A 23,416-nucleotide genomic window follows, 5' to 3' on the forward strand; every position below is an offset into this window, starting at 1 on the left:
AACAAACTAAATGATTAATAGAATTCCTTTCAGCATGACAGGTAGACTTTAGATTTTCTACATCATCAAACTTAAGTGCTATATCAATTTTAAGTTATAGAGGGATGTTTAACATTTGACTGCCTGATACCGTGTAATACAAACGGAAAGGCAGGTTTTAATCCCAGCTTTTTAAAATTCCCATCAGACATAACTATCTGCTTCACTGCCTTCAATAATATGCTTAATTTAACTTAGACAAGGGAGAAATAGTATTTCCTAGTTTTCTACCTCAACCCATAATTTTGAGTTGTGCTTAATCCATGGTAAACTCCATGATGGGGTGAAATTTTTTATGGCTCCAGGGGAAGCTGGGCCTAAAACCAAGGAGGAAATCTTAAAAGTTCCTGTGTATTAGTACTGCTCTTAAATGTTTCATTATATAGTTTATCTTCTATTCTTTCCTGAGTATTTTGTAATAATTTACTATTTCATGAGATAAATTCCAACCCAATCCCACCTTTCAAGCGGGGCAAGTACTACAAAGAGATAAAACAATTTGCTTCCAATTCTACTGTAAATCAAGAGGGTAGATAATCACCCAGGTCTGTCCTTTGTACAGCAAGGTTGCCTTTAGGTACTGATTATTTAGGACAGTAATAATGCCAAGGCATGCTGCAATTAAACTCTTGAGGGTCCTTTCTCCACAGCTGAGCCCTTTCTTAAGATTCACTTCCCATTAATTACTATAATCTAACTGCAGGCTGAAGATGACTGATTTGTTTTGTCTGGAGACTTATGTCTATGCCGAACTAATCACGCGGAAATTAAAGGCTTTGAAGTACATTCCCAACCCCCTTATTCATGGCTTTTTAGTAGTGAAACTAATCTGAGGCCTTAAAATTAACTACCTCACAGTGAACTGGAAAGGGCAGCACTGTGACTAATGCCACACCGCTGATCTAGTCTGCCAGGAAAGATGAGTAGAGAGTTAATTACCTTCTCTCTCTAGCAGGACATATTATAATATGTTGGCTTTAGGAACTAAAAATCCTTTTGCTGCCCCTCAATTACCTAAGTAGCACCTTGAGTCTAATCTAATCCAAATGCTTATTTTTCAAATAAATGGTTGTGTTTCCTTATCCAGAAGTTTGATGCTGTGGTTTTCAGGGTGAAGACTAACGAAAGCAAACTGAATTTAAAAAAGCAAGGAACTGAATGTATTCCATTGTACGCATATACTGTATTTATTTATTCATCTGTCGATGGACACTTGAACTGCTTCTACCTTTTGGTTACTGTGAATCATATTCTATCAACACAGATGTATAAATATCTGTTCCTGTCCCTGTTTTTAATTCTTTTGGGTATAATTTCACAAGTGGAATTGCTGGGTCATATGGTAAACCTGGGAAATTCTGATACTGTGCTGCAACATGGACAAACCTTAAGGACATTATGCTAAGTGAAATAAGCCAGTCACAAAAAGGGAAGTACTGTATAATTCTGCTCTTGAGATATTTAAAAATGGTTAGCATGGCCAATTCTCTTATACCTTACACACAATTTAAAAAATAATAATTAAAAAAAGCGTAAGAACGCTGTTATCAGTCTTGTAACTCCCACATTTCTGGCAGGGAGCAACTCTTGCAGATCCGTAAGCTAAGCCTTTGCTTAACAGCTTCCAAAGACTGTGTACACGAAGCAGGCTCAGAGCAGGAGGTGCGCCCAGGGCGGCCGACATGAGTCCAGGGCCGGCTGACTGAGCGTATGTGAAAGGAAATCTAGCGTCAACTGGGATGGGGGATGGGGTAACGCGAAAAGGAAGATCTTCTCAACTCTGTCAGAACATTCGCTTTCCTTAAGGATCGCCCCACTAGGATAAAGAATTCTCTGGTGACATGAAATTCCTGAGAGTCTCCTTTCCTTTCATAGCTCCCTCCCAAACAAAAATGTCCTTAACGTTAGGAATGCACCTTCTGCCCGCTCCTTTCTCTCACGAACCGCACCGCTAGGACCCCCGCACCCTAAGATTCCATTTCTCTTTCAAGATGCGTCTGGGCCCAGGCCTGACCAACAGTCAAGGGCTCCGACCCCGCCCAGCGAGCGCCAGAACATGTGGGCGGGAGGACGGCCTCGAGCGCCCCGGAAGTCACTGCCCCCCAGGCGGGCGGAGGCTCCTGGGCCTCGCGGCTTCGGATTGGCCGGAAGGTGGCGATGATGCGTTACGCGCGAGGTCTGGCTCCGCCCCTACGCCCCTGCGCGCGGCGAGCGTGGGGCGGGGCGGAGTGGGTGGCCCCAGGCGGCCATTACCCGGAACAATCTCTGGCCTCGGGTCAGGTGACCCTCGGCGGGGCAGGCGGGAGGCGGGGGAGGGAAGAGGGCGTGAGGAGGGAAGGGAAGGGAGGGGAGGAGAGAGGAGAAGGGCGGAGTAAGAGGGAGGGGAAGGGGGCGGGGTGGGAGCGGGTCACGTGATTCGGCATGGAGGCGGTGGCGGCGGCCGGGAGGAGCCGCCGGGGCAGAAGCCGCACTTGTTAGTGTGGGGGGAGGAGGAGGCCGGGGGACGCCAACACCGTCTGCCAGGGACGCCGAGGAGAAGGCGGGAGGGGGGTGGGGGCGAGATCGGGCTCCGACCCCCGGCCGAGGGGATGAGGGGAGCATGGGCGCCAAGGAGTCACGGATCGGATTCCTCAGCTACGAGGAGGCGCTGAGGAGAGGTGAGGGGGGGAGGGGTCTGGGCGAGCTGCCGGGGAGGCCGGCGACGGGCTGCCCTGAGGGTGGGTGACCGGGGAAGGGGAGGGGAGCTTGAGGGCGTGGGGCCTGAGGCGGAAGGGAAAGGAGGCCACGATGGGGATACCGTGGGGGAGAAGGGTCGGGTGGGAGCAGTGTTTGGGGATTGGGATCGTGTGGACGGGGGCGAAGCTTTCCCAGAGAGAGGGGTGTCAGGCGCTAGCAGGGCACTGCCCTTGCTCTGTGGTGGCGTTGTTATCCTGGATGTGTCCAGGGAAGTCCCTCCTCCCTCTTTTTCTTGGGTGGCACCAGCCCTTCCAGCCCCCCTCATCCTTTACTGCCATTTTCTCCTATCACTCCTTCATAAACCCTCCAGCAACATCCTAACCTCCTACCTAACAACCCCGGCTGGAAAGGGAGACGGGAGGCGGCTGCAAAGCCCTCCTTTTGCGAAGTAGAAGCCCCTTCAAGCCCCTTCCAATTGTAGTGTCTCTGCCTTTTCCAAGGGCTTTTGGCAGTCTCTTGGGGGCTGTCACCATCCCCTGCCTGCCACCCCCTCACCCTTTGAGCAGCTGACTTTGATAAGAACGACCTGAAATTGAGTTGTGTTTGAGGTGAGATGAGACTGGACAGCTGGTGTTGCCAGAAGACCTTGTCTTCGGTTTCATCGCCTCAGACGTTGGTCAAAGCCTTTCATTGCACTTGATCCCCAGTTCTCATCCCCTCCTTCCCCATAAAATGGCATTCGGAAATCCAGCATTCTGATATTGTGTTATAGCTCCCTTTAGAGACCGGCCTTGCTGTCAGTCCTAGCCTGCTGCTTATTGGCTCTGATGCACTGTATGTTGTCAGCCACCTCCAACCCCCTATCACTTACTCTGATACCGCTGTCCATGATCACTAAGGCACACGCTAACTCGAAGTGTCTATTGCACGGTTTATGGCCGGAATGTGACTTAATTTTTCATGACTGGGATTTGAATGTGTGTGCGTGCGTGCGCGCGCGCTTGTATTTATTTCTTTTCGACGTTTAATGGATTTTCTTGGTAAGAAGTGAAAACCATTAAGCAGCTTAGGTGCTAGGCATTATTGGTAACAGGTTTCTGAGTCAAGAAACCAGCCGTGCTCCAGGTGATGGTTTTAGTAGCTAAAGATATAAAATAAAAAATCTAGATTACAAGACAGGCATTCAAAATGAGAATTTAATAGTGAACTCTTGTTCATGTGTAGGAAGGAAAGGGGTAAGTTCAGTGGGCCATCACCTGAAAATAGATACAGAATTTTGATATATTCTTGTGGACTGACCAGAATAACAAAAATATGCTTTTTAGGTCTTTTTTTTTTTTTTTTTCCCCCCCTGTGGAACAGTATACTGATTGTTCTTAGGGACAATCTCACTTGAACTTTTTTCCTTTCTTCAATATGAGAAATATTCCAAATTCTTGATGTGTTTCCAGCTCTAGAAGGCTAGTCATTTCTGGGATGCTGTTGAGCCTGACAGGTCTGGCCTCAATTAGGCAATGGCTTACATGGCATGAAAGAGGACATCAGTCAAACTGATTTCAGCTTCAAGGTTTAGAAGTGTTTAGTTTCTTAAGTTTGAGGGTGTTTTAGCTGACATTAAGGAATTCTGAAATTAAACTTTTATCCAACTCTAGCCTGCCTACTTTCATATAAAACTAAGATTCTACCTTTGTAAATATAAAGGAAATTAATAGTTGGTGTATTTTAAAGTGATTTGACCGAAGGTATTTGTTCAATTTGTTAGGAAGTGTCTGCTTGTTGAATTTTAAAGCATATATTTGAAGAGGTAGCAAAATATTTGTTAAAACCTTATTTAACTGTTGTTTGAATGAATTTATGTTTTATCATTTTTGCAGCAGAGGAAAATTAAGGCAAGAAAGAGAAGCAAGTTGATAACATAGCATTTCTAAATGTAAACCAGCAGCTTTTTCTTTTATAAAGTGGGTAGTTCTTTTGAATATGATACTGTTTACGCTAGTAAATGTCAGATTTTGATATAGAATTTTTTTTAGTAAGGTTATAGAAGGAATTTATAAAGCTTTTGATAGAGCTAGAAAATAGTTTGAGAACTTTTTTGGGGCATGTGAATAATGTAAATAGGTACTGAAACTTCCATCCTTAGTCTTAGCTGCTTGCTTATATTGTATAAGGTGAATGGGAAGGGGGAAAGGATTGGACAAATACACATTGTGTGTTATATGAATCATTGTACAAGTAAAAAGCAAGCTTGATAAACTACTGAAATACCTACTTGCTTGGCTTTACTTAAAAGTACTGAGCACTAAATAATGCCTAACCACAATTAGATAGTATTAAAAAAATATCAAGTACATATTGTCACCTACAAATATGGAGTTACAAGCAGTTTATCTTGCAAAATGGGGCCTTGGAAATGGAGTGTTATGTGACAGATAACTCCTACTGAAAGGGCAGGCTAGTGACTTCTCATTTACATTTCAGAAGCTCTAGAAATTAGAAAGATTGGTTTTGCATACTATTTTAGCTACACTATATCAGTTTAATAAAAATTAATTTCCTTAAAATATACCTTAACTTTTTTTTTTTTCTTTAAGGGAGATGTATTAGTGGTAGCTTTTATTTTTGGCTTGTATCTATCTTTCTTAAATAGAACACAAGCTTTCCCTTGAAGGCTTGACTCTGGTTCAATTGCATGTATTTTCTAAAGTACAGTATTACTGTACTTTATGGATAGTGAGAATTTTAGCATCTAAGTTCTTTATCTCTTTACTTCATTTCCTTATTGCATCTTAAGTTTGTGGCTGTGTATTCCTAAAAATGTATTCTAAGTGCTTGGAACATAGCAATAAAAAAAATGTTGAATGAAAGGAATTGCAGTTTAAAGCATTTCAGAACTCTCAAGAAACCTTAAAAAATCTCCAGTTCTTTAATTCTTTCTTCCTGCTCCTCTCTTCTTTCCTTGCATCATTCTGGAAACAGAATTATAAGCCTTTTTTTTTTTTTTTTAATTAAGAACTGGCTGAATTAAAATTGTCCGTAGCTTTTAAATTGTAGTAATAAAATACAGTAGGTAAATTTCTTCTAATCCCTTTCTTTAAGTAGAATTTGGCACTTACATTAGACTAAGCAGCTGGCTGATGTCAAAAAGTTATGTTGTGGATTCACGTTTCAAGTGTCTCTTTGCTCATACACTCAGCAAATTTTTACTGAGCGCTGTCTGTGACTTAGACACTGAAGAAACAGAGATGACTAAGACCCCTCTCCTATAGCCTGGGTCGATGATCTCCACCGAAGTGTACAGTATATATTGTAAGATGTGTGTAGGACTGTCCATGGCAAGTGGGAATAAAGTATTAGAACTTCTATGTTAAGATTCTTTTTTTGTGTTTTTTTGATAATGGGCATAATACTTTCAAAATGTAGTATATATGTATTTAATTTATAAATGATTAACATGCAGTATATTAAGTGCTCCAGTGCTATAGAAGGGAGTGCTGTAGGAATGCGGAGTGTGTGTGGGAGTATTTGGTGATCTGGAAGTGCCCTATCACCGTACTCATTTCATAGTATGTGCTCAATTAATTGTTTATTAAAGAATTTAATTTCCTAGTCACTTAAAGGTTGTTGTGTTTGCTAGTGGAATAATTAGGCATGTAATAGTTGAGGATTTCAGAACTTTTCATTTTGCTTATCCACCAACCCTAACATGCTCTAAAACATTGACTCCCCAACCAAGATTTTATTCTCCATGTTTTGTAGTATTAATATTAAAATTTCATTAGTATTATACTACCTATGATGTGATGTTAGCTGGTTTAGTATAAAATATCATTGTATAAATGGAAATTGAATTTCACAGTTGGTACCTTCTGGGATGCACTATTCTCTTTTATTAAAGCACTAATTTGCCTTCATCTAAATTTGCTAAATTTACCAGTGAACGCTCTAGCATTAGTGTGGAATGGTAGGTTTGGGTCAAGCCTTTTGCAAGTATGCCTCGCCAGCTGTTATTATATGTAAAGGAGAAAAATGGGGCAATTTTAAGTTAGTCTGCTTATATGTAGTCACCTAAGTAGTTACAAAGGTTCTATTCTTCATAATCTCCAGTTTGACACTCCATATGAAGTGTCAGTGACAAAGAGGAGATAAATACACCAATGAACCCTGGATATGGGGGGAATGAGCAGAATGAGGTGACATCACTTGATGGTTAATGGCCTCCCCATTTACCCAGCTGGACAGCTGTTGTTTGTTTTTTGTTGTTCATTGTTTGTCTTTGTGCTTGGTTAGTGAGACTTCACAGTGACAGCATTCAGGGTTGCCTTCCAGAAAGATGTGTAAGTCACTTAGACTTGGGAATGTGGTGACCAACCAATAGCCAGGTGTTTTCTCAGGAGACAGGGAAGAATTTTGGCACTTGATTTTATGATAGGTCCCAGGAAAAGTTAGGGAAGTGATTATTATTGTTGCTGTGGCTATAGAAAATCTGTTTTTGGAGCACTAGAGATTAATGCTGAGAGTTTAGAAGCTCCAATGTTAAACAGCTGCAGAGGTGAAGAGGTTTTTATTTATAAATTAAAAGTTGGTGGTTTGATAGTAGTACTGAGAAGGCTGGGACTGAGAGTTTTTTTTTTTAATATATCTTTAAACTTTAAAAAAAGTATTAAAACATTTTTATTTTATATTGGAGTATAGTTGATTTACAATGTGTTAGTTTCAGGTGTACAGCAAAGTGATTCAGTTATACATATACATATATCTGTTCTTTTTCAGATTCTTTTCCCATTAAGGTTATTACAGAATATTGAGTAGAGTTCCCTGTGCTATACAGTAGGTCCTTGTTGATGACAGTTCTTTCCATACTGTTTCCAGAAAGCATGGCTTCTCTCTTCAGGGTGTGTTTATGCTTCTGCTTTTACCTTTTGGGCTTCATGATATTTGTGTTTAAATTGAGCCACTCACTCAGCCTCTTTCCTTTCTTTTAATAGTAAAGAGCTCTTGGAGGTCAGAGATGGATAGTTAATTACTGACCCAAAAGCCTGATAAAACTAGCTTTATGGTATTTACTGTTATAGTCAGAGACCTGTCTGTTAGAAGACCCATCTATTCAAAGATGAAGGCTTTCCCTTGTCACCCTTTTTCATTAGGGATTTAATATTAACATAAGGCTCTTTTTACTTTAGAGGAATCCCAAGTTCATCACTATCTTGTGAACAAGGTTCAGGAAAATTGATGGTTGTTGGAGTCCTTGATACTGGACTGCATTAAGAGCAAATCTATGCTAAAATGAGGTTTTACAGAGGAAGTTCTCCTCTTTCATTTCTGTAAAGTTAGAATGTCTTAGCATCTTACCCCTTGCAGAAAAAACTTTCAAGGTTTGCTGTGGTGTCTTGCCTTTTCCTAATGACTTGTAAAAGAGTCTAGAGAGGTTGCGTTGTGAAAAGGCCCTTCTATCAAGGTCGGCCTCTCCTAGTCTTTCCCGTGACAGTAAATGGCACCACTATTCCAACACAGTGGGTAAAGCCAAAAATCTATAGACATCCTTAGTTCCTCTCTTTCACCATCTGACCTGACCTCTTATCCCCAGTTTGAGTCTGTTGCCTAGTCATGTAGTTTGGTATCCAGTCCAGTCTGTTGACTTCTCATCTTCACTGCCACTACTCTAGCCCCAGCTGCCAGCATCTCTTGCTAAGGTACCATGCAGTGGTTTCCCAGTTTCACACAGCAGCCAGTGTAATCTTAAAATTCAAATCAGATCCTGTCATTCCTTTCTTCTCAGGCTGTTTTCCTCTCAGTCTGGAAAGGCTCTTTACAAATTTTCACATGTCTGGCTCATTCTTCATACCTGACGTCCTGACTCTGGTTGCCTCAGCTTGACCTTTTCTTATCATCTTATATGAAGTGGTCTTCTGTCAGTATTGCACTATTCTGTATAGTTCATAATTTGTGATTATCATGTTTATCGTCAGTCATGATGATGAATCCCCAGTGCCAAGATAGGTTCAGTGCCTGGTGTATTTTGTGCTCAGCAAATATGCATGACTGGGTGAATATACAATTGATGGAGAGAAGATTTGGAGAACTGCATAATGTTTGTGAGGTTGGGGGGTAAAGAGTGGAGTATTGACAGGGATTGAGTATTCTGAGCAATCCATCTCAGAATTTCTTTTCCTTTCATCAGCTTTGAAAATCTTTGAAAAAAATTGCTAAAGGTTTTGAATCATAGTTAAAAACATGGGAGCCTTAAAAGTAATATGTAATTTTGTCTGTTTAGTTCAGATATTTAAGTTCATACCTAATAATGTAAAGTCCTGAGTAGTCATTGAGAGACTAGTATGGCAGTAAGTATTATGTTTATGAACACTTAAGAATGTCTTTTAGTAATATATAATATTTAATAATTTTGCTCATGAAGTGATTTTTTTTGAAGGGATTTATTTTTATTTTTTTATTTTTAAAAAAATTTAAAAATTTATTTATTTTTGGCTGCATTGGGTCTTCGTTGCTGCACGTGGGCTTTCTCTAGTTGCAGCGAGCGGGGGCTACTCTTCGTTGCTGTGCGTGGGCTTCTCATTGTCGTGGCTTCTCTTGTTGAGCACGGGCTCTAGACACGCAGGCTTCAGTAGTTATGGCACGCGGGCTCAGTAGTTGTGGCTCGTGGGCTCTAGGTTGCGGGCTCAGCAGTTGTGGTGCAGGGGCTTAGTTGCTCAGGGACTTAGTTGCTCCACGGCATGTGGGATCTTCCCAGCCCAGGGCTCGAACCCATGTCTCCTGCATTGGCAGACGGATTCTTAAACACTGCGCCACCAGGGAAGTCCCTAAATTTATTAATTTGGTCTTTATATCTTGAAATTATATGCTTGTATTGCTACTTTTTTCTTCCATTTAAGGAGTATTTATTGTGTTCCCACTATTAAAGATGAGGACTTGGCTCTTTTTCTATACTGCTACCAGTCCTCAAAGGACACACGTGCTCCTATCCTCCCATTTCCTTATCTTAGTATATGCATATTTTAATTTTGGTTAGGGATCATTGTTTGCTATTTACATAATTAGACCTTTGTAAATGCTGTTCACCGCTAAGCTATTTAATATACTAGGATTACTTTTCCTTTTCTGTACACTTGATTTCCTCTTAAATATTTCCTTTAATAATTGCTTTTTATATTATTTGCTTAGGTTTCTATTTACTATAATTCAACCGCCAAAGTTACCACCAAATGTTAAATCTACTCCATATGTTTTGTTTTTTTAAAAAATAATTTATTTATTTATTTTTGGCTGTGTTGGGGTCTTCGTTGCTGCACGTGGGCTTTCTCTAGTGCCGTGCGCGGCCTTCTCACTGCAGTGGCTTCTCTTGTTGTGGAGCACAGGCTCTAGGAGCGTGGGCTTCAGTAGTTGTGGCGCATGGGCTTAGTTGCTCTGCGGCATGTGGGATCTTCCCGGACCAGGGATCGAAACTGTGTCGCCTGCATTGGCAGGTGGATTCTCAACCACTGTGCCACCAGGGAAGTCCCTACTCCATATGTTAATATACATCAGGTGTTCACTCAGTTCACCATATTAGAAAAAACTTTTCCTGGAACTTTCTGGCCTGCTCCAATCTGTACCTTTTGCCTTTGTGCTTAAAGCATAGCTGCCATCCTGGGATCTTCCTCACCATTATTCTGGGGATTTCCTTTGCTGTCCTGTGTTGGATCCTGTTGTCTGTATTCTTCGTTTCCTCTTTCTTGATTTACTCTTCCATTTTGGTGGGACACCACTGCACAGCTTGCGGGATCGAACCTGCCCGCCGGGCAGTGGACAGGGATTGAACCTGTGCCCCCTGCAGTGGAAGCACAGAGTCTTAACCACTGGACCACCAGGGAAGTCCCCAGTCTGGTGCTTTTTTAAAAATAATTCTTATATCTCTACTTTTTAATTTCCGAGAGGCCTTCTATGTTTTTACCAGCTAATTATTTTGAAGTTCCTTTTTAATGATCCTTATACTTAATCTTCAGTCATGTGGGTCTTAATTTAAGGCTCAGGGCAGATTCACTGCAGTGTTCACTTAGAGACTGGGGTAGGAGGAAGACATTGCCCCAGAATACAGTTTTCATGATCATATGCCACTAGGGTATAAAACTCCATGAGTGTGGGGACGTGTCTTACTCACTGCTGTATCCCTAGCACTCACTTGCACAGTGCCTGTCATACATTAGCTAATCAATACATATTTGTTGAATGAGTGAATTGCATATCAAAGCAATCTTTTCTAAAAACCAGATTGAATTTTTAGAGGAAAATTGGTTCGGATATGTGTGTGTGCCCAGAGGCTTAAAACTCATGTTTTCTTATCTATAGTATATATGTATTTAAATGCATCTTTTGCTTTTAAAAAATGGTTAGTTGTATTAGGCATGTTATTATGTCATTTTTGGCTCTGCTTGAAAGTTGGTTTGGAATCTATTGGTGAGTAGCTGTGGTAGGAAGCTGTGGTGAGTTTGCAACAGTTGTTTGATTAATACATTTGGTTTAGAGATTCTTTAGTTTATGTAAGCATCTATAAATGAAATCTTTCACTGTATAGAATTTTATAGATCAGAAGTTATTCATTTTGTCAGAGATGCTGACTTGAGAATACTTCTTTACAGCTGATTATGGAGGGACAAATTGCTTATTCTTTGTAGGCTTAGAGGTGTGGTAAGGAGCAATTACCTAATGGTGGAAACATTTTATATTGTCACATCGCTGGTACCATAGAGATTCAAATTGAAGTTGACAGATGATTGCCAAGCAAATATATTTATTAAAAAACATTTTTATTTATGGCTGTGTTGGGTCTTCGTTGCTGTGCGTGGGCCCTCTCTAGTTGTGGCGAGTGGGGGCTAGTGCGCGGGCTTCTCATTCCGCTGGCCTATCCCATTGCGGAGCACGGGCTCTAGGTGCATGGACCTCAGTAGTTGTGGCTCGTGGGCTCCAGAGCGCAGGCTCAGTAGTTGTGGTGCACGGGCTTAGTTGCTCTGCGGAATGTGGGATCTTCCAGGACCAGTGCTCGAACCTGCGTCCCCTGCATTGGCAGGCAGATTTCTAACCACTGCGCCACCAGGGAAGTCCCAAGCAAATGTATTTAAATAATAAAGGAAAATAAGACATCAACTGAATGAACACTTGGCAATGAATAACATCTCATAGAAAAATGTTCCATTTTGAGTGGAGCATGTTTCTTATACTATTTCAGTAGAGTCCAAAACTAAATGCAACTTCGGGCCCAAGCCAGAAACCTAGTCATCAGTTGAGACTCTTTCTTTCCTCTGTTCACATTTAATCAGTCACAGTGTCCTTTTGGTGCTACCTTCTTATTATCTTCTGTTTCTTCTCCACCTTTAAAGTCATTGCCTTAGAAAAGGGCTTCATCTGTCCCCTGGGCTATTAGTCTCGTACCCCTCCAATCCATTATACATCTGGAATAGTCTTTCTGAAATGGACATCTGGTCATTTTACTCAAGTGCCTTTCAGTGGAAGGTACACATGGTTTGAAGTCAGTCTTTTTAGCATGGCAAGCCCTGGTAGTTTCTGTGATTTGGTCCTTGTCTGAATACTCTGTGCCTTTGAAAATGCTGCTTCCTAGATCTGGGAATGCCCCCCTTCATTACTTACATACAACAGAATCTCATTGTACAGCTTGATGAAATTTTAGGTATGTACCCAAGTAACCACCATGCAAAACCAAGATAAAGAACATTCCCACTGCCCCAGTAGGTTCCCTCCTGCCCTCTCCCAGTTGATACTGCCCTTCAGAGGTAACCATTGTTTTGACTTCTATCACTATAGTTTAGTTTTGCTTATTTTTGAGTCTCATATGAATAGAATCATGCAGTATTTACTTTTTTGTGCACAGTGAACTCATTAAAAAAAAATTGAGTGTGAACTCATTTTTAAGACCAAATTTTAAGCCTTTTCTCTATGAAGTAAATTCTTGAGATTACTAGTGTCTTGAATTAGCGTCAATGTATTATTTTTATTTCCAGAAGCTGACATAGAGGCTGGCATGAAGTACATGCTCATCAATGAATTTACATGCATCTTTCTCCCTGAGCTATCTGCCTTACTAGATCCTCATCCATCAAAACTAAACCCAGGCATCAAGTCCTTTTAGAAACCTTCCCTGATATTGCTCCTACTTTCTCTCCTGCTGTAATATACTTTTATTGTAGTAGTTATCCCGCTGCATTATAGCTGCTGGTTTAATTGGCTGTCTCCTCTACTTTATGTTGAGTTCTGAAATCCTTCAGAATGAGAACTTTGGGGTCTAGAAGGTGCCTGGTAGGGCTTATTAAAATGTTGACTGAATGAATGGGACAACTTAGTGCCTTTTGAATAAAGGAGAAAGCTCACAGAATAAAGCTAATAGTAATAATCTGGTAAATTGTATTTTTACAGGATAAATTATGGTTGTTTCATGATATTTATGCAAATATTTAAATGTTCCAGGAATATAAACATTTAAAATTGGGTTAAAAACTGGCTCTAAACTAAAATTACATGAATCTACAGAGCACTCAGTAGAAAATACGAGGAAAACAGAAACATGACCTTATATGCAAGGACTAGTAGATTTCTTTTAAAAATATTTATTTATTTATTTGTTTGTTTAATTTATTCAGTTGCGCCAGGTCTTAATTGTGGCAGGCGGCTCCTTAGTTGCGGCTTGTGGGCTCCTTGGTTGAGGTTCACTGGTTCCTTAGTGGGGGCTCGTGGGCACCTTAGTTGTGGCTTGCCAGCTCCTTAGTTGTGGTGTGCGAACTGTTTTTGTTTTTTTTTTAAATTTTTAACTTTTTAAAAAATCTTTATTGGAGTATAATTGCTTTACAATGGTGTGTTACTTTCTGCTTTATAACAAAGTGAATCAGCTATACATATATATATATCCCCGTATATCCTCCCTTTTGAGTCTCCCTCCCACCATCCCTATCCCACCCCTCTAGGTGGTCACAAACCACCGAGCTGATCTCCCTGGGCTATGCGGCTGGTTCCCAAGAGCTATCTATTTCACATTTGGTAGTGTATATATGTCCATGCCACTCTCTCACTTCGTCCCAGCTTACCCTTCCCCCTCCCTTTGTCCTCAAGTCCATTCTCTACGTCTGTCTCTTTATTCCTGTCCTGACCCTAGGTTCATGAGAACCTTTTTTTTTTTTTATTAACATCTTTATTGGAGTATAATTGCTTTACAATGGTGTGTTAGTTTCTGCTTTACAACAAAGTGAATCAGTTATACATATACATATGTTCCCATATCTCTTCCCTCTTGCATCTCCCTCTGTCCCACCCCTCTAGGTGGTCACAAACCACCGAGCTGATCTCCCTGTGCTATGTGGCTGCTTCCCACTAGCTACCTATTTTACGTTTGGTAGTGTATATACGTCCATGCCACTCTCTCACTTCGTCCCAGCTTACCCTTCCCCCTCCCTGTGTCCTCAAGTCCATTCTCTACGTCTGTCTCTTTATTCCTGTCCTGACCCTAGGTTCATGAGAACCTTTTTTTTTTTTTTTACATCTTTATTGGAGTATAATTGCTTTACAATGGTGTGTTAGTTTCTGCTTTACAACAAAGTGAATCAATTATACATGTACATATGTGCCCATATCTCTTCCCTCTTGCATCTCCCTCCCTCCCACCCTCCCTATCCCACCCCTTTTGGTGGTCACAAACCACCGAGCTGATCTCCCTGTGCTATGCGGCTGCTTCCCACTAGCTATCTATTTTACGTTTGGTAGTGTATATATGTCCATGCCACTCTCTCACTTTGTCACAGCTTACCCTTCCCCCTCCCCGTATCCTCAAGTCCATTCTCTAGTAGGTCTGTGTCTTTATTCCCGTCTTACCCCTAGGTTCTTCATGACCTTTTTTTTTTTTTTTCTTTGATTCCATATATATGTGTTAGCATATGGTATTTGTTTTTCTCTTTCTGACTTACTTCACTCTGTGTGACAGACTCTAGGTCCATCCACCTCATTACAAATAACTCAATTTCGTTTCTTTTTATGGTTGAGTAATATTCCATTGTGTATATGTGCCACATCTTCTTTATCCATTCATCTGTCAGTGGACATTTAGGTTGCTTCCATGTCCTGGCTGTTGTAAATAGAGCTGCAATGAACATTGTGGTACATGACTCTTTTTGAATTATGGTTTTCTCAGGGTATATGCCCAGTAGTGGGATTGCTGGTTCATATGGTAGTTCTATTTTTAGTTTTTTAAGGAACCTCCGTACTGTTCTCAATAGTGGCTGTATCAATCTACATTCCCACCAATAGTGCAAGAGGGTTCCCTTTTCTCCACACCCTCTCCAGCGTTTATTGTTTGTAGATTTTTTGATGATGGCCATTCTGACCGGTGAGAGATGATATATCATTGTAGTTTTGATTTGCATTTCTCTAATGATTAATGATGTTGAGCATTCTTTCATGTGTTTGTTGGCAATCTGTATATCTTCTTTGGAGTAATGTCTGTTTAGGTCTTCTGCCCATTTTTGGATTGGTTGTTTGCTTTTTGATGTGAGCTGCCTGAGTTGCTTGTATGTTTTGGAGATTAATCCGTTGTCAGTTGCTTCATTTGCAAATATTTTCTCCCATTCTGAGGGTTGTCTTTCGTCTTGTTTATGGTTTCCTTGTTTATTTTTGTTTTTATTTCCATTTCTCTAAGAGGTGGGTCAAAAAGGATCTTGCTGTGATTTATGTCATAGAGTGTTCTGCCTATGTTTTCCTCTAAGAGCTTTATAGTGTCTGGCCTAACATTTAGGTCTTTAATCCATTTTGAGTTTATTTTTGTGTAAGGTGTTAGGGAGTGTTCTAATTTCATGCTTTCACATGTAGCTGTCCAGTTTTCCCAGCACTACTTATTGAAGAGGCTCTCTTTTCTCCATTGTATATTCTTGCTTCCTTTATAAAAAATAAGGTGACCATATGTGTGTGGGTTCATCTCTGGACTTTCTATCCTGTTCCATTGATCTATATGTCTGATTTTGTTCCAGTACCATACTGTCTTGATTACTGTAGCTTTGTAGTATAGTCTGAAGTCTGGGAGCCTGATTCCTCCAGCTCCGTTTTTCTTTCTCAAGATTGCTTTGGCTATTCGGGGTCTTTTGTGTTTCCATACAGATAGTGAAATTTTTTGTTGTGGTTCTGTAATAAATGCCATTGGTAGTTTGATAGGGATTGCATTGAATCTGTAGATTGCTTTGGGTGGTATAGTCATTCTCACAATGTTGATTCTTCCAGTCCAAGAACATGGTATATCTCTCCATCTGTTTGTATTATCTTTAATTTCTTTCATCAGTGTCTTATAGTTTTCCGCATACAGGTCTTTTGTCTCCTTAGGGAGGTTTATTCCTAGGTATTTTATTCTTTTTGTTGCAATCGTAAATGGGAGGGTTTCCTTAATTTCTCTTTCAGATTTTACATCATTAGTGTATAGCAATGCAAGAGATTTCTGTGCATTAATTTTGTATCCTGCTACTTTACCAAATTCGTTGATTAGCTCTAGTAGTTTTCTGGTGGCATCTTTAGGATTCTCTATGTATAGTATCATGTCATCTGCAAACAGTGACAGCTTTACTTCTTCTTTTCCGATTTGGATTCCTTTTATTTCTTTTTCTTCTCTGATTGCTGTGGCTATAACTTCCAACTATGTTGAATAAGAGTGGTGAGAGTGGACAACCTTGTCTTATTCCTGATCTTAGTGGAAATGCTTTCAGTTTTTCACCATTGAGGATGATGTTGGCTGTGAGTTTGTCATATATGGCCTTTATTATGTTGAGGTAAGTTCCCTCTATGCCTACTTTCTGGAGGGATTTTATCATAAATGGGTGTTGAATTTTGTCAAAAGCTTTTTCTGCATCTATTGAGATGATTGTATGGTTTTTCTCCTTCAGTGTGTTAATATGGTTTATCACATTGATTGATTTGTGTATATTGAAGAATCCTTGCATTCCTGGGATAAACCCCACTTGGTCATGGTGTATGATCCTTTTAATGTGCTGTTGGATTCTGTTTGGTAGTATTTTGTTGAGGATTTTTGCATCTAAGTTCATCAGTTATATTGGCCTGTAGTTTTCTTTCTTTGTGACATATTTGTCTGGTTTTGGTATCAGGGTGATGGTGGCCTCGTAGAATGAGTTTGGGAGTGTTCCTCCCTCTGCTATATTTGGAAGAGTTTGAGAAGGATAGGTGTTAGCTCTTCTCTACATATTTGATAGAAATCACCTGTGAAGCCATCTGGTCCTGGACTTTTGTTTGTTGGAAGATTTTAAATCACAGTTTCTATTTCATTACTTGTGATTGGTCTGTTCATATTTTCTGTTTCTTCCTGGTTCAGTCTCGGAAGGTTGTGCTTTTCTAAGAATTTGTCCATGTCTTCCAGGTTGTCCATTTTATTGGCATGTAGTTGCTTGTAGTAGTCTCTCATGATCCTTTGTATTTCTGCATTGTCAATTGTTACTTCTCCTTTTTCATTTCTAATTCTATTGATTTGAGTCTTCTCCCTTTTTTTCTTGATGAGTCTGGCTAATGGTTTATCAAATTTTGTTTATCTTCTCAAAGAACCAGCTTTTAGTTTTATTGATCTTTGCTATTGTTTCCTTCATTTCTTTTTCATTTATTTCTGATCTGATCTTTATGATTTCTTTCCTTCTGCTAACTTTGGGGGGTTTTTGTTCTTCTTTCTCTAATTGCTTTAGATGTAAAATTAGGTGTTTTATTTGAGATGTTTCTTGTTTCTTGAGGTAGGATTGTATTGCTATAAACTTCTCTCTTAGAACTGCTTTTGCTGCATCCCATAGGTTTTGGGTCATCGTGTTTCATTGTCATTTGTCTCTAGGTATATTTTGATTTCCTCTTTGATTTCTTCAGTGATGTCTTGGTTATTTAGTAATGTATTGTTTAGCCTCCATGTGTTTGTATTTTTTACAGATTTTTTCCTGTAATTTATATCTAGTCTTATACCGTTGTGGTTGGAAAAGATACTTGATACAATTTTAATTTTCTTAAATTTACCAAGGCTTGATTTGTGACCCCAGGTATGATCTGTCCTGGAGAATGTTCCATGAGCACTTCAGAAGAAAGTGTGTTCTGTTTTTTTTGGATGGAATGTCCTATAAATATCAATTAAGTCCATCTTGTTGAATGTATCATTTAAAGCTTGTGTTTCCTTATTTATTTTCATTTTGGATGATCTGTCCATTGGTGAAAGTGGGGTGTTAAAGTCCCCTATTGTGATTGTGTTCCTGTCAATGTCCCCTTTTATGGCTGTTAGCACTTGCCTTATGTATTGAGGTGCTCCTATGTTGGGTGCATAAATATTTACAATTGTTGCATCTTCTTGGATTGATCCCTTGATCATTATGTAGCGTCCTTCTTTGTCTCTTTTAATAGTCTTTATTTTAAAGTCTATTTTGTCTGATATGAGAAGTGCTGCTCCAGCTTTCTTTTGATTTCCATTTGCATGGAATATCTCTTTCCATCCCCTCACTTTCAGTCTGTATGTGTCCCTAGGTTGAAGTGGGTCTCTTGTAGACAGCATATATATGGGTCTTGTTTGTTTATTTATTTATTTATTTATTTAATTTTTGGCTGTGTTGGGTCTTTGTTTCTGTGCTAGGGCTTTCTCCAGTTGGCGGCGAGCGGGGGCCTCTCACTATCGCGGCCTCTCTTGTTGCGGAGCACAAGCTCCAGAGGCGCAGGCTCAGTAGGTGTGGCTCATGGTCCTAGTTGCTCCACGTCATGTGGGATCTTCCCAGACCAGTGCACGAACCTGTGTCCCCTGCATCGGCAGGCAGATTCTCAACCACTGCGCCACCAGGGAAGCCCTGGGTCTTGTTTTTGTATCCATTCAGCCAGTCTGTGTCTTTTGGTTGGAGCATTTAATCCATTTATATTTAAGGTAATTATCGATACGTATGTTCCTTTTACCATTTTCTTAATTGTTTTGGGTTTGTTATTGCAGATCTTTTCCATCTCTTGTGTTTCCTCCCTAGAGAAATTCCTTTAGCATTTGTTGTAAACCTGCTTTGGTGGTGCTGAATTCTCTTAGCTTTTGCTTGTCTGTAAAGGTTTTAATTTCTCCAACAAATTTGAATGAGATCCTTGCTGGGTAGAGTAATCTTGGTTGTAGGTTTTTCCCTTTCATCACTTTAAATATGTCCTGCCACTCCCTTCTGGCTTGCAGAGTTTCTGCTGAAAGATCAGCTGTTAACCTTATAGGGATTCCCTTGTATGTTATTTGTTGTTTTTCCCTTGCTGCTTTTAATATGTTTTCTTTGTATTTAATTTTTGATAGTTTGATTAATATTTGTCTTGGCGTGTTTCTCCTTGGATTTATCCTGTATGGGACTTTCTGTGCTTCCTGGACTTGATTGACTATTTCCTTTCCCATATTAGGGAAGTTTTCAATTATAATCTCTTCAAATATTTTCTCAATCCCTTTCTTTTTCTCTTCTTCTTCTGGGACCCATATAATTCGAATGTTAGTGTGTTTAATGTTGTCCCAGAGGTCTCTGAGACTGTCCTCAATTCTTTTCATTCTTTTTTCTTTATTCTGTTCTGCTGTAGTTATATCCAGTATTTTATCTTCCAGGTTACTTATCCGTTCTTTTGCCTCAGTTATTCTGCTATTGATTCCTTCTAGAGATTTTTAATTTCATTTATTGTGTTGTTGATCATTGTTTGTTTTCTCTTTAGTTCTTCTGGGTCCTTGTTAAACATTTCTTGTGTTTTCTCCTTTCTATTTCCAAGATTTTGGATCATCTTTACTATCATTATTCTGAATTCTTTTTCAGGTAGACTGCCTATTTCCTCGTCATTTGTTTGATCTGGTGGGTTTTTACCTTGCTCCTTCATCTGCTCTGTGTTTCTCTGTATTCTCATTTTGCTTCACTCACTGTGTTTGGGGTTTCCTTTTCGCAGGCTGCAGGTTCGTAGTTCCCGTTGTTTTTGGTGTCTGACCCCAGTGGCTAAGGTTGGTTCAGTGGGTTATGGAGGTTTCCTGGTGGAGAGGACTAGTGCCTTTGTTCTGGTGGATGAGGCTGGACCTTGTCTTTCTGGTGGGCAGGACTGTGTCCAGTAGTGTGTTTTGGGGTGTCTGTGACCTTATTATGATTTTAGGCAGCCTCTCTGCTAATGGGTGGGGTTGTGTTCCTGTCTTGCTAGTTGGTTGGCATAGGGTGTCCAGCACTGTAGCTTGCTGGTTGTTGAGTGGAGCTGGGTCTTAGCATTGAGATGGAGATCTCTAGGAGAGCTTTCGCCATTTGATATTTCGTGGAGCCAGGAGGTCTCTGGTGGACCGATGTCCTGGACTCAGCTCTACCACCTCAGAGGCACAGGCCTGACACCCGGGCAGAGCAACAGGAGCCTATCATCCACACGGCTCAGAAGAAAAGGGAGAAAGAAAGAAAGAAAGAAAAAATAAATAAAATAAAGTTATTAAAATAAAAAATAAAAAATAGGGCTTCCCAGGTGGCGCAGTGGTTGAGAATCTGCCTGCCAATGCAGGGAACACGGGTTCGAGCCCTGGTCTGGGAAGATCCCACATGCCGCGGAGCAACTAGGCCCGTGAGCCACAGTTACTTAGCCTGTGTGTCTGGAGCCTGTGCTCCGCAACAAGAGAGGCCGCAATAATGAGAGGCCCGTGCACCACGATGAAGAGTGGCCCCCACTTGCCGCAACTAGAGAAAGCCCTCACACAGAAACGAAGACCCAACACAGCCATAAATAAATAAATAAATAAATAATTTAAAAAAATTATTAAAAATAAAAAAAATTAAAAAGTAAGAAACAAAAAGAAAAAAAGAAAGAAAGAAAGATAGAAGAGAGCAACCAAACCAAAAAATAAATCCACCAGTGGTAACAAGCGCTATAACTATACTAAAAAAAAAAAAACTGAAAACGGACAGACAAAACCCTAGAACAAATGGTAAAAGCAAAGCTATACAGACAGAATCACACAAAGAAGCATACACATACACACTCACAAAAGAGAAAAAGGGAAAATATATATATATCTGTATATAAAAAAAAAAAAGGAGGACGAGAGCAACCAAATCAATAAAGAAATCTACCAATGATAATAAACTCTAAATACTAAACTAAGATAAACCTAAAGCCAGGAACAAATTAGATGCAGAAAGCAAACCCCAAGTCTACAGTTGCTCCCAAAGTCCACCGCCTCAATTTTGGGTTGATTCGTTGTCTATTCAGGTATTCCACAGATGCGGGGTACATCAAGTTGATTGTGGAGATTTAATCCACTGCTCTTGAGGCTGCTGGGAGAGATTTCCCTTTCTTTTCTTTGTTCGCACAACTCCTGGGGTTCAGCTTTGGATTTGGCCCCACCTCTGCGTGTAGGTTGCCTGAGGGCAACTGTTCTTTGCTGAGACAGGGCGGGGTTAAAGGAGCAGCTGATTCGGGGGCTCTGGCTCACTCAGGCTGGGGGGAGGGAGGGGTACAGAATGCGGGGCGAGCCTGCGGTGGCAGAGGCAGACATGACGTTGCAACAGCCTGAGGCGTGCTGTGTGTTCTCCCAGGGAAGTTGTCCCTGGATCACGGGACCCTGGCAGTGGCGGGCTGCACAGGCTCACGGGAGGGGAGGTGTGGATAGTGACCTGTGCTTGCACACTGGCTTCTTGGTGGCTGCAGGAGCAGCCTTAGCATTTCATGCCCGTCTCTGGGGTCCGCGCTGATAGCCGCGGTTTGCGCCCATCTCTGGAACTCATTTAGGTGTTGCTCTGAATTCCCTCTCTTCACGCTCCCCAAAACAATGATCTCTTGCCCCTTAGGCAGGTCCAGACTTTTTCCTGGACTCCCACTCGGCTAGCTGTGGCACACTAGCCCCCTTCAGGCTGTGTTCACGCAGCCAACCCCAGTCCTCTCCCTGGGATCTGACCTCCGAAGGCGAAGCCTCAGCTCCCAGCTCCCACCCGCCCTGAGGGTGAGCAGACAAGCCTCTCAGGCTGGTGAGTGCTAGTCGGCACTGATCCTTTGTGCGGGAATCTCTCCGCCTTGACCTCTGCACCCCTGTTGCTGCACTCTCCTTCGTGGCTCCGAAGCTTGCCCCTCCCCTCCTGCCACGCCCCCCCCCCCCAGCCCCGTCTCCGCCAGTGAAGGGGCTTCCTAGTGTGTGGAAACTTTTCCTCCTTCACAGCTACCTCCCAGAGGTGCAGGTCCCGTCTCTATTCTTTTGTCTCTGGTTTTTCTTTTTTCTTTTGCCCTACCCAGGTACGTGGGGAGTTTCTTGCCTTTTGGGAAGTCTGAGGTCTTCTGCCAGCGTTCAGTAGGTGTTCTGTAGGAGTTGTTCCACATGTAGATGTATTTCTGATGTATTTTTGGGGGGGAAGGTGATCTCCAGGTCTTACTCCTCCGCCATCTTGAAGGTCTTGGCATGCGAACTCTTAGTTGCGGCATGCCTGTGGGATCTAGTTCCCTGACCAGGGATTGAATCCCGACCCCCTGCATTGGGAGCTCAGAGTCTTTTTGTTTGTTTGTTTGTTTGTTTAATTTATTTTTTGGCTTCGTTGCTCTTCACGGGCTTTCTCTAGTTGCGGCGAGTGGGGGCTACCCTTTGTTGCGGTGCGTGGGCTTCTCATTGCGGTGGCTTCTCTTGTGGAGCATGGGCTCTAGGTGTGTGGGCTTCAGTAGTTGCAGCATGTGGGCTCAGTAGTTGTGGCACATGGGCCCTAGAGCACGCGGGCATCAGTAGTTGTGGCGCGTAGGCTCAGTAGTTGAGGCTCACGGGCCCTAGGGCACACAAGCTTCAGTAGTTGGGCCGCGTGGGCTCAGTATGTGGCACACAGGCTCAGTAGTTGTGGTGCATGGACTTAGTTGCTCCGCGGCTTGTGGGATCTTCCCGGACCAGGGCTCGAACCCGTGTCCCCTGCATTGGCAGGTGGATTCTTAACCACTGCACCACCAGGGAAGTCCCAGGACTAGTAGATTTCTAATTTGTGTTATAATTAATACCTTTGATTAAGTTTGAGTGCCCACTTTTTGCAGATGAGCATTGGTTTGCTTGGTTCTGAGACACATTTCTCATAAACAGTAAATACTTACTGATATGAATAGAAAATAAGGGAAAGTCATGTCAAAAGTCCATGCAATTTTTGGAAACTTCTTTTCATATAATTTACACACTTGGATATATACTCCTACTTAAAAAATTTTAACTTCTCTACAGTAAGCATTATGTGGGCTAGTTGGTTGGTTCTCCTCATTTCATATTTCTGTCATTTGTCTGGGTGACTTTTTCTCTGCTTTCATTTATTCTAATAATTTTATATTGTACAGAGTGTTGGACAGGCAAGATGAGGCTAGAATATGAAGGGATTGTTCTCATTTGATTCTACCCATCTTTCTGGACTTCTAGACTTTGTCTAAATCGTGCCTTCTTCTCTGGAATGTTCCTGGACTATCCAGCACTTACCAGTTTTGAATTCCTGTGACTCTTAATTTGTATCCTTGTTATTTCAGTATTTTTACATACATATGGTATTGTTTTATGTTTACTAATTTAATCTTCCTGCTAGACTGCAAATTTCTTGAGGAGGAATCTTTAAAAAAAAAACACTTTGTGGGGGTGGGATGAATTGGGAGATAGGGATTGATATATATACACTAATATGTATAAAATAGATAATTAATGAGAACCTGCTGTATAGCACAGGGAACTCTATTT

At 41.2% G+C, this 23,416-nt stretch overlaps 1 protein-coding gene across 1 annotated transcript in view; it reads left to right on the forward strand.

Moving 5' to 3' along the window:
• Positions 1 to 2,485: 2,485 nt before the first annotated feature.
• USP32 (ubiquitin specific peptidase 32) overlaps positions 2,486 to 23,416 on the forward strand; it is a 189,546-nt gene continuing 168,615 nt past the window's right edge. Inside the window, exon 1 of the mRNA XM_036836787.1 lies at positions 2,486 to 2,696. Within this exon, the coding sequence (XP_036692682.1) occupies positions 2,639 to 2,696 (58 nt within the window). The 5' untranslated portion in view covers positions 2,486 to 2,638. The remainder of the gene's footprint in view (positions 2,697 to 23,416) is intronic.

Source organism: Balaenoptera musculus, chromosome 20 (genome assembly GCF_009873245.2).
Source record: "Balaenoptera musculus isolate JJ_BM4_2016_0621 chromosome 20, mBalMus1.pri.v3, whole genome shotgun sequence".
Lineage (NCBI taxonomy): Eukaryota > Metazoa > Chordata > Mammalia > Artiodactyla > Balaenopteridae > Balaenoptera > Balaenoptera musculus.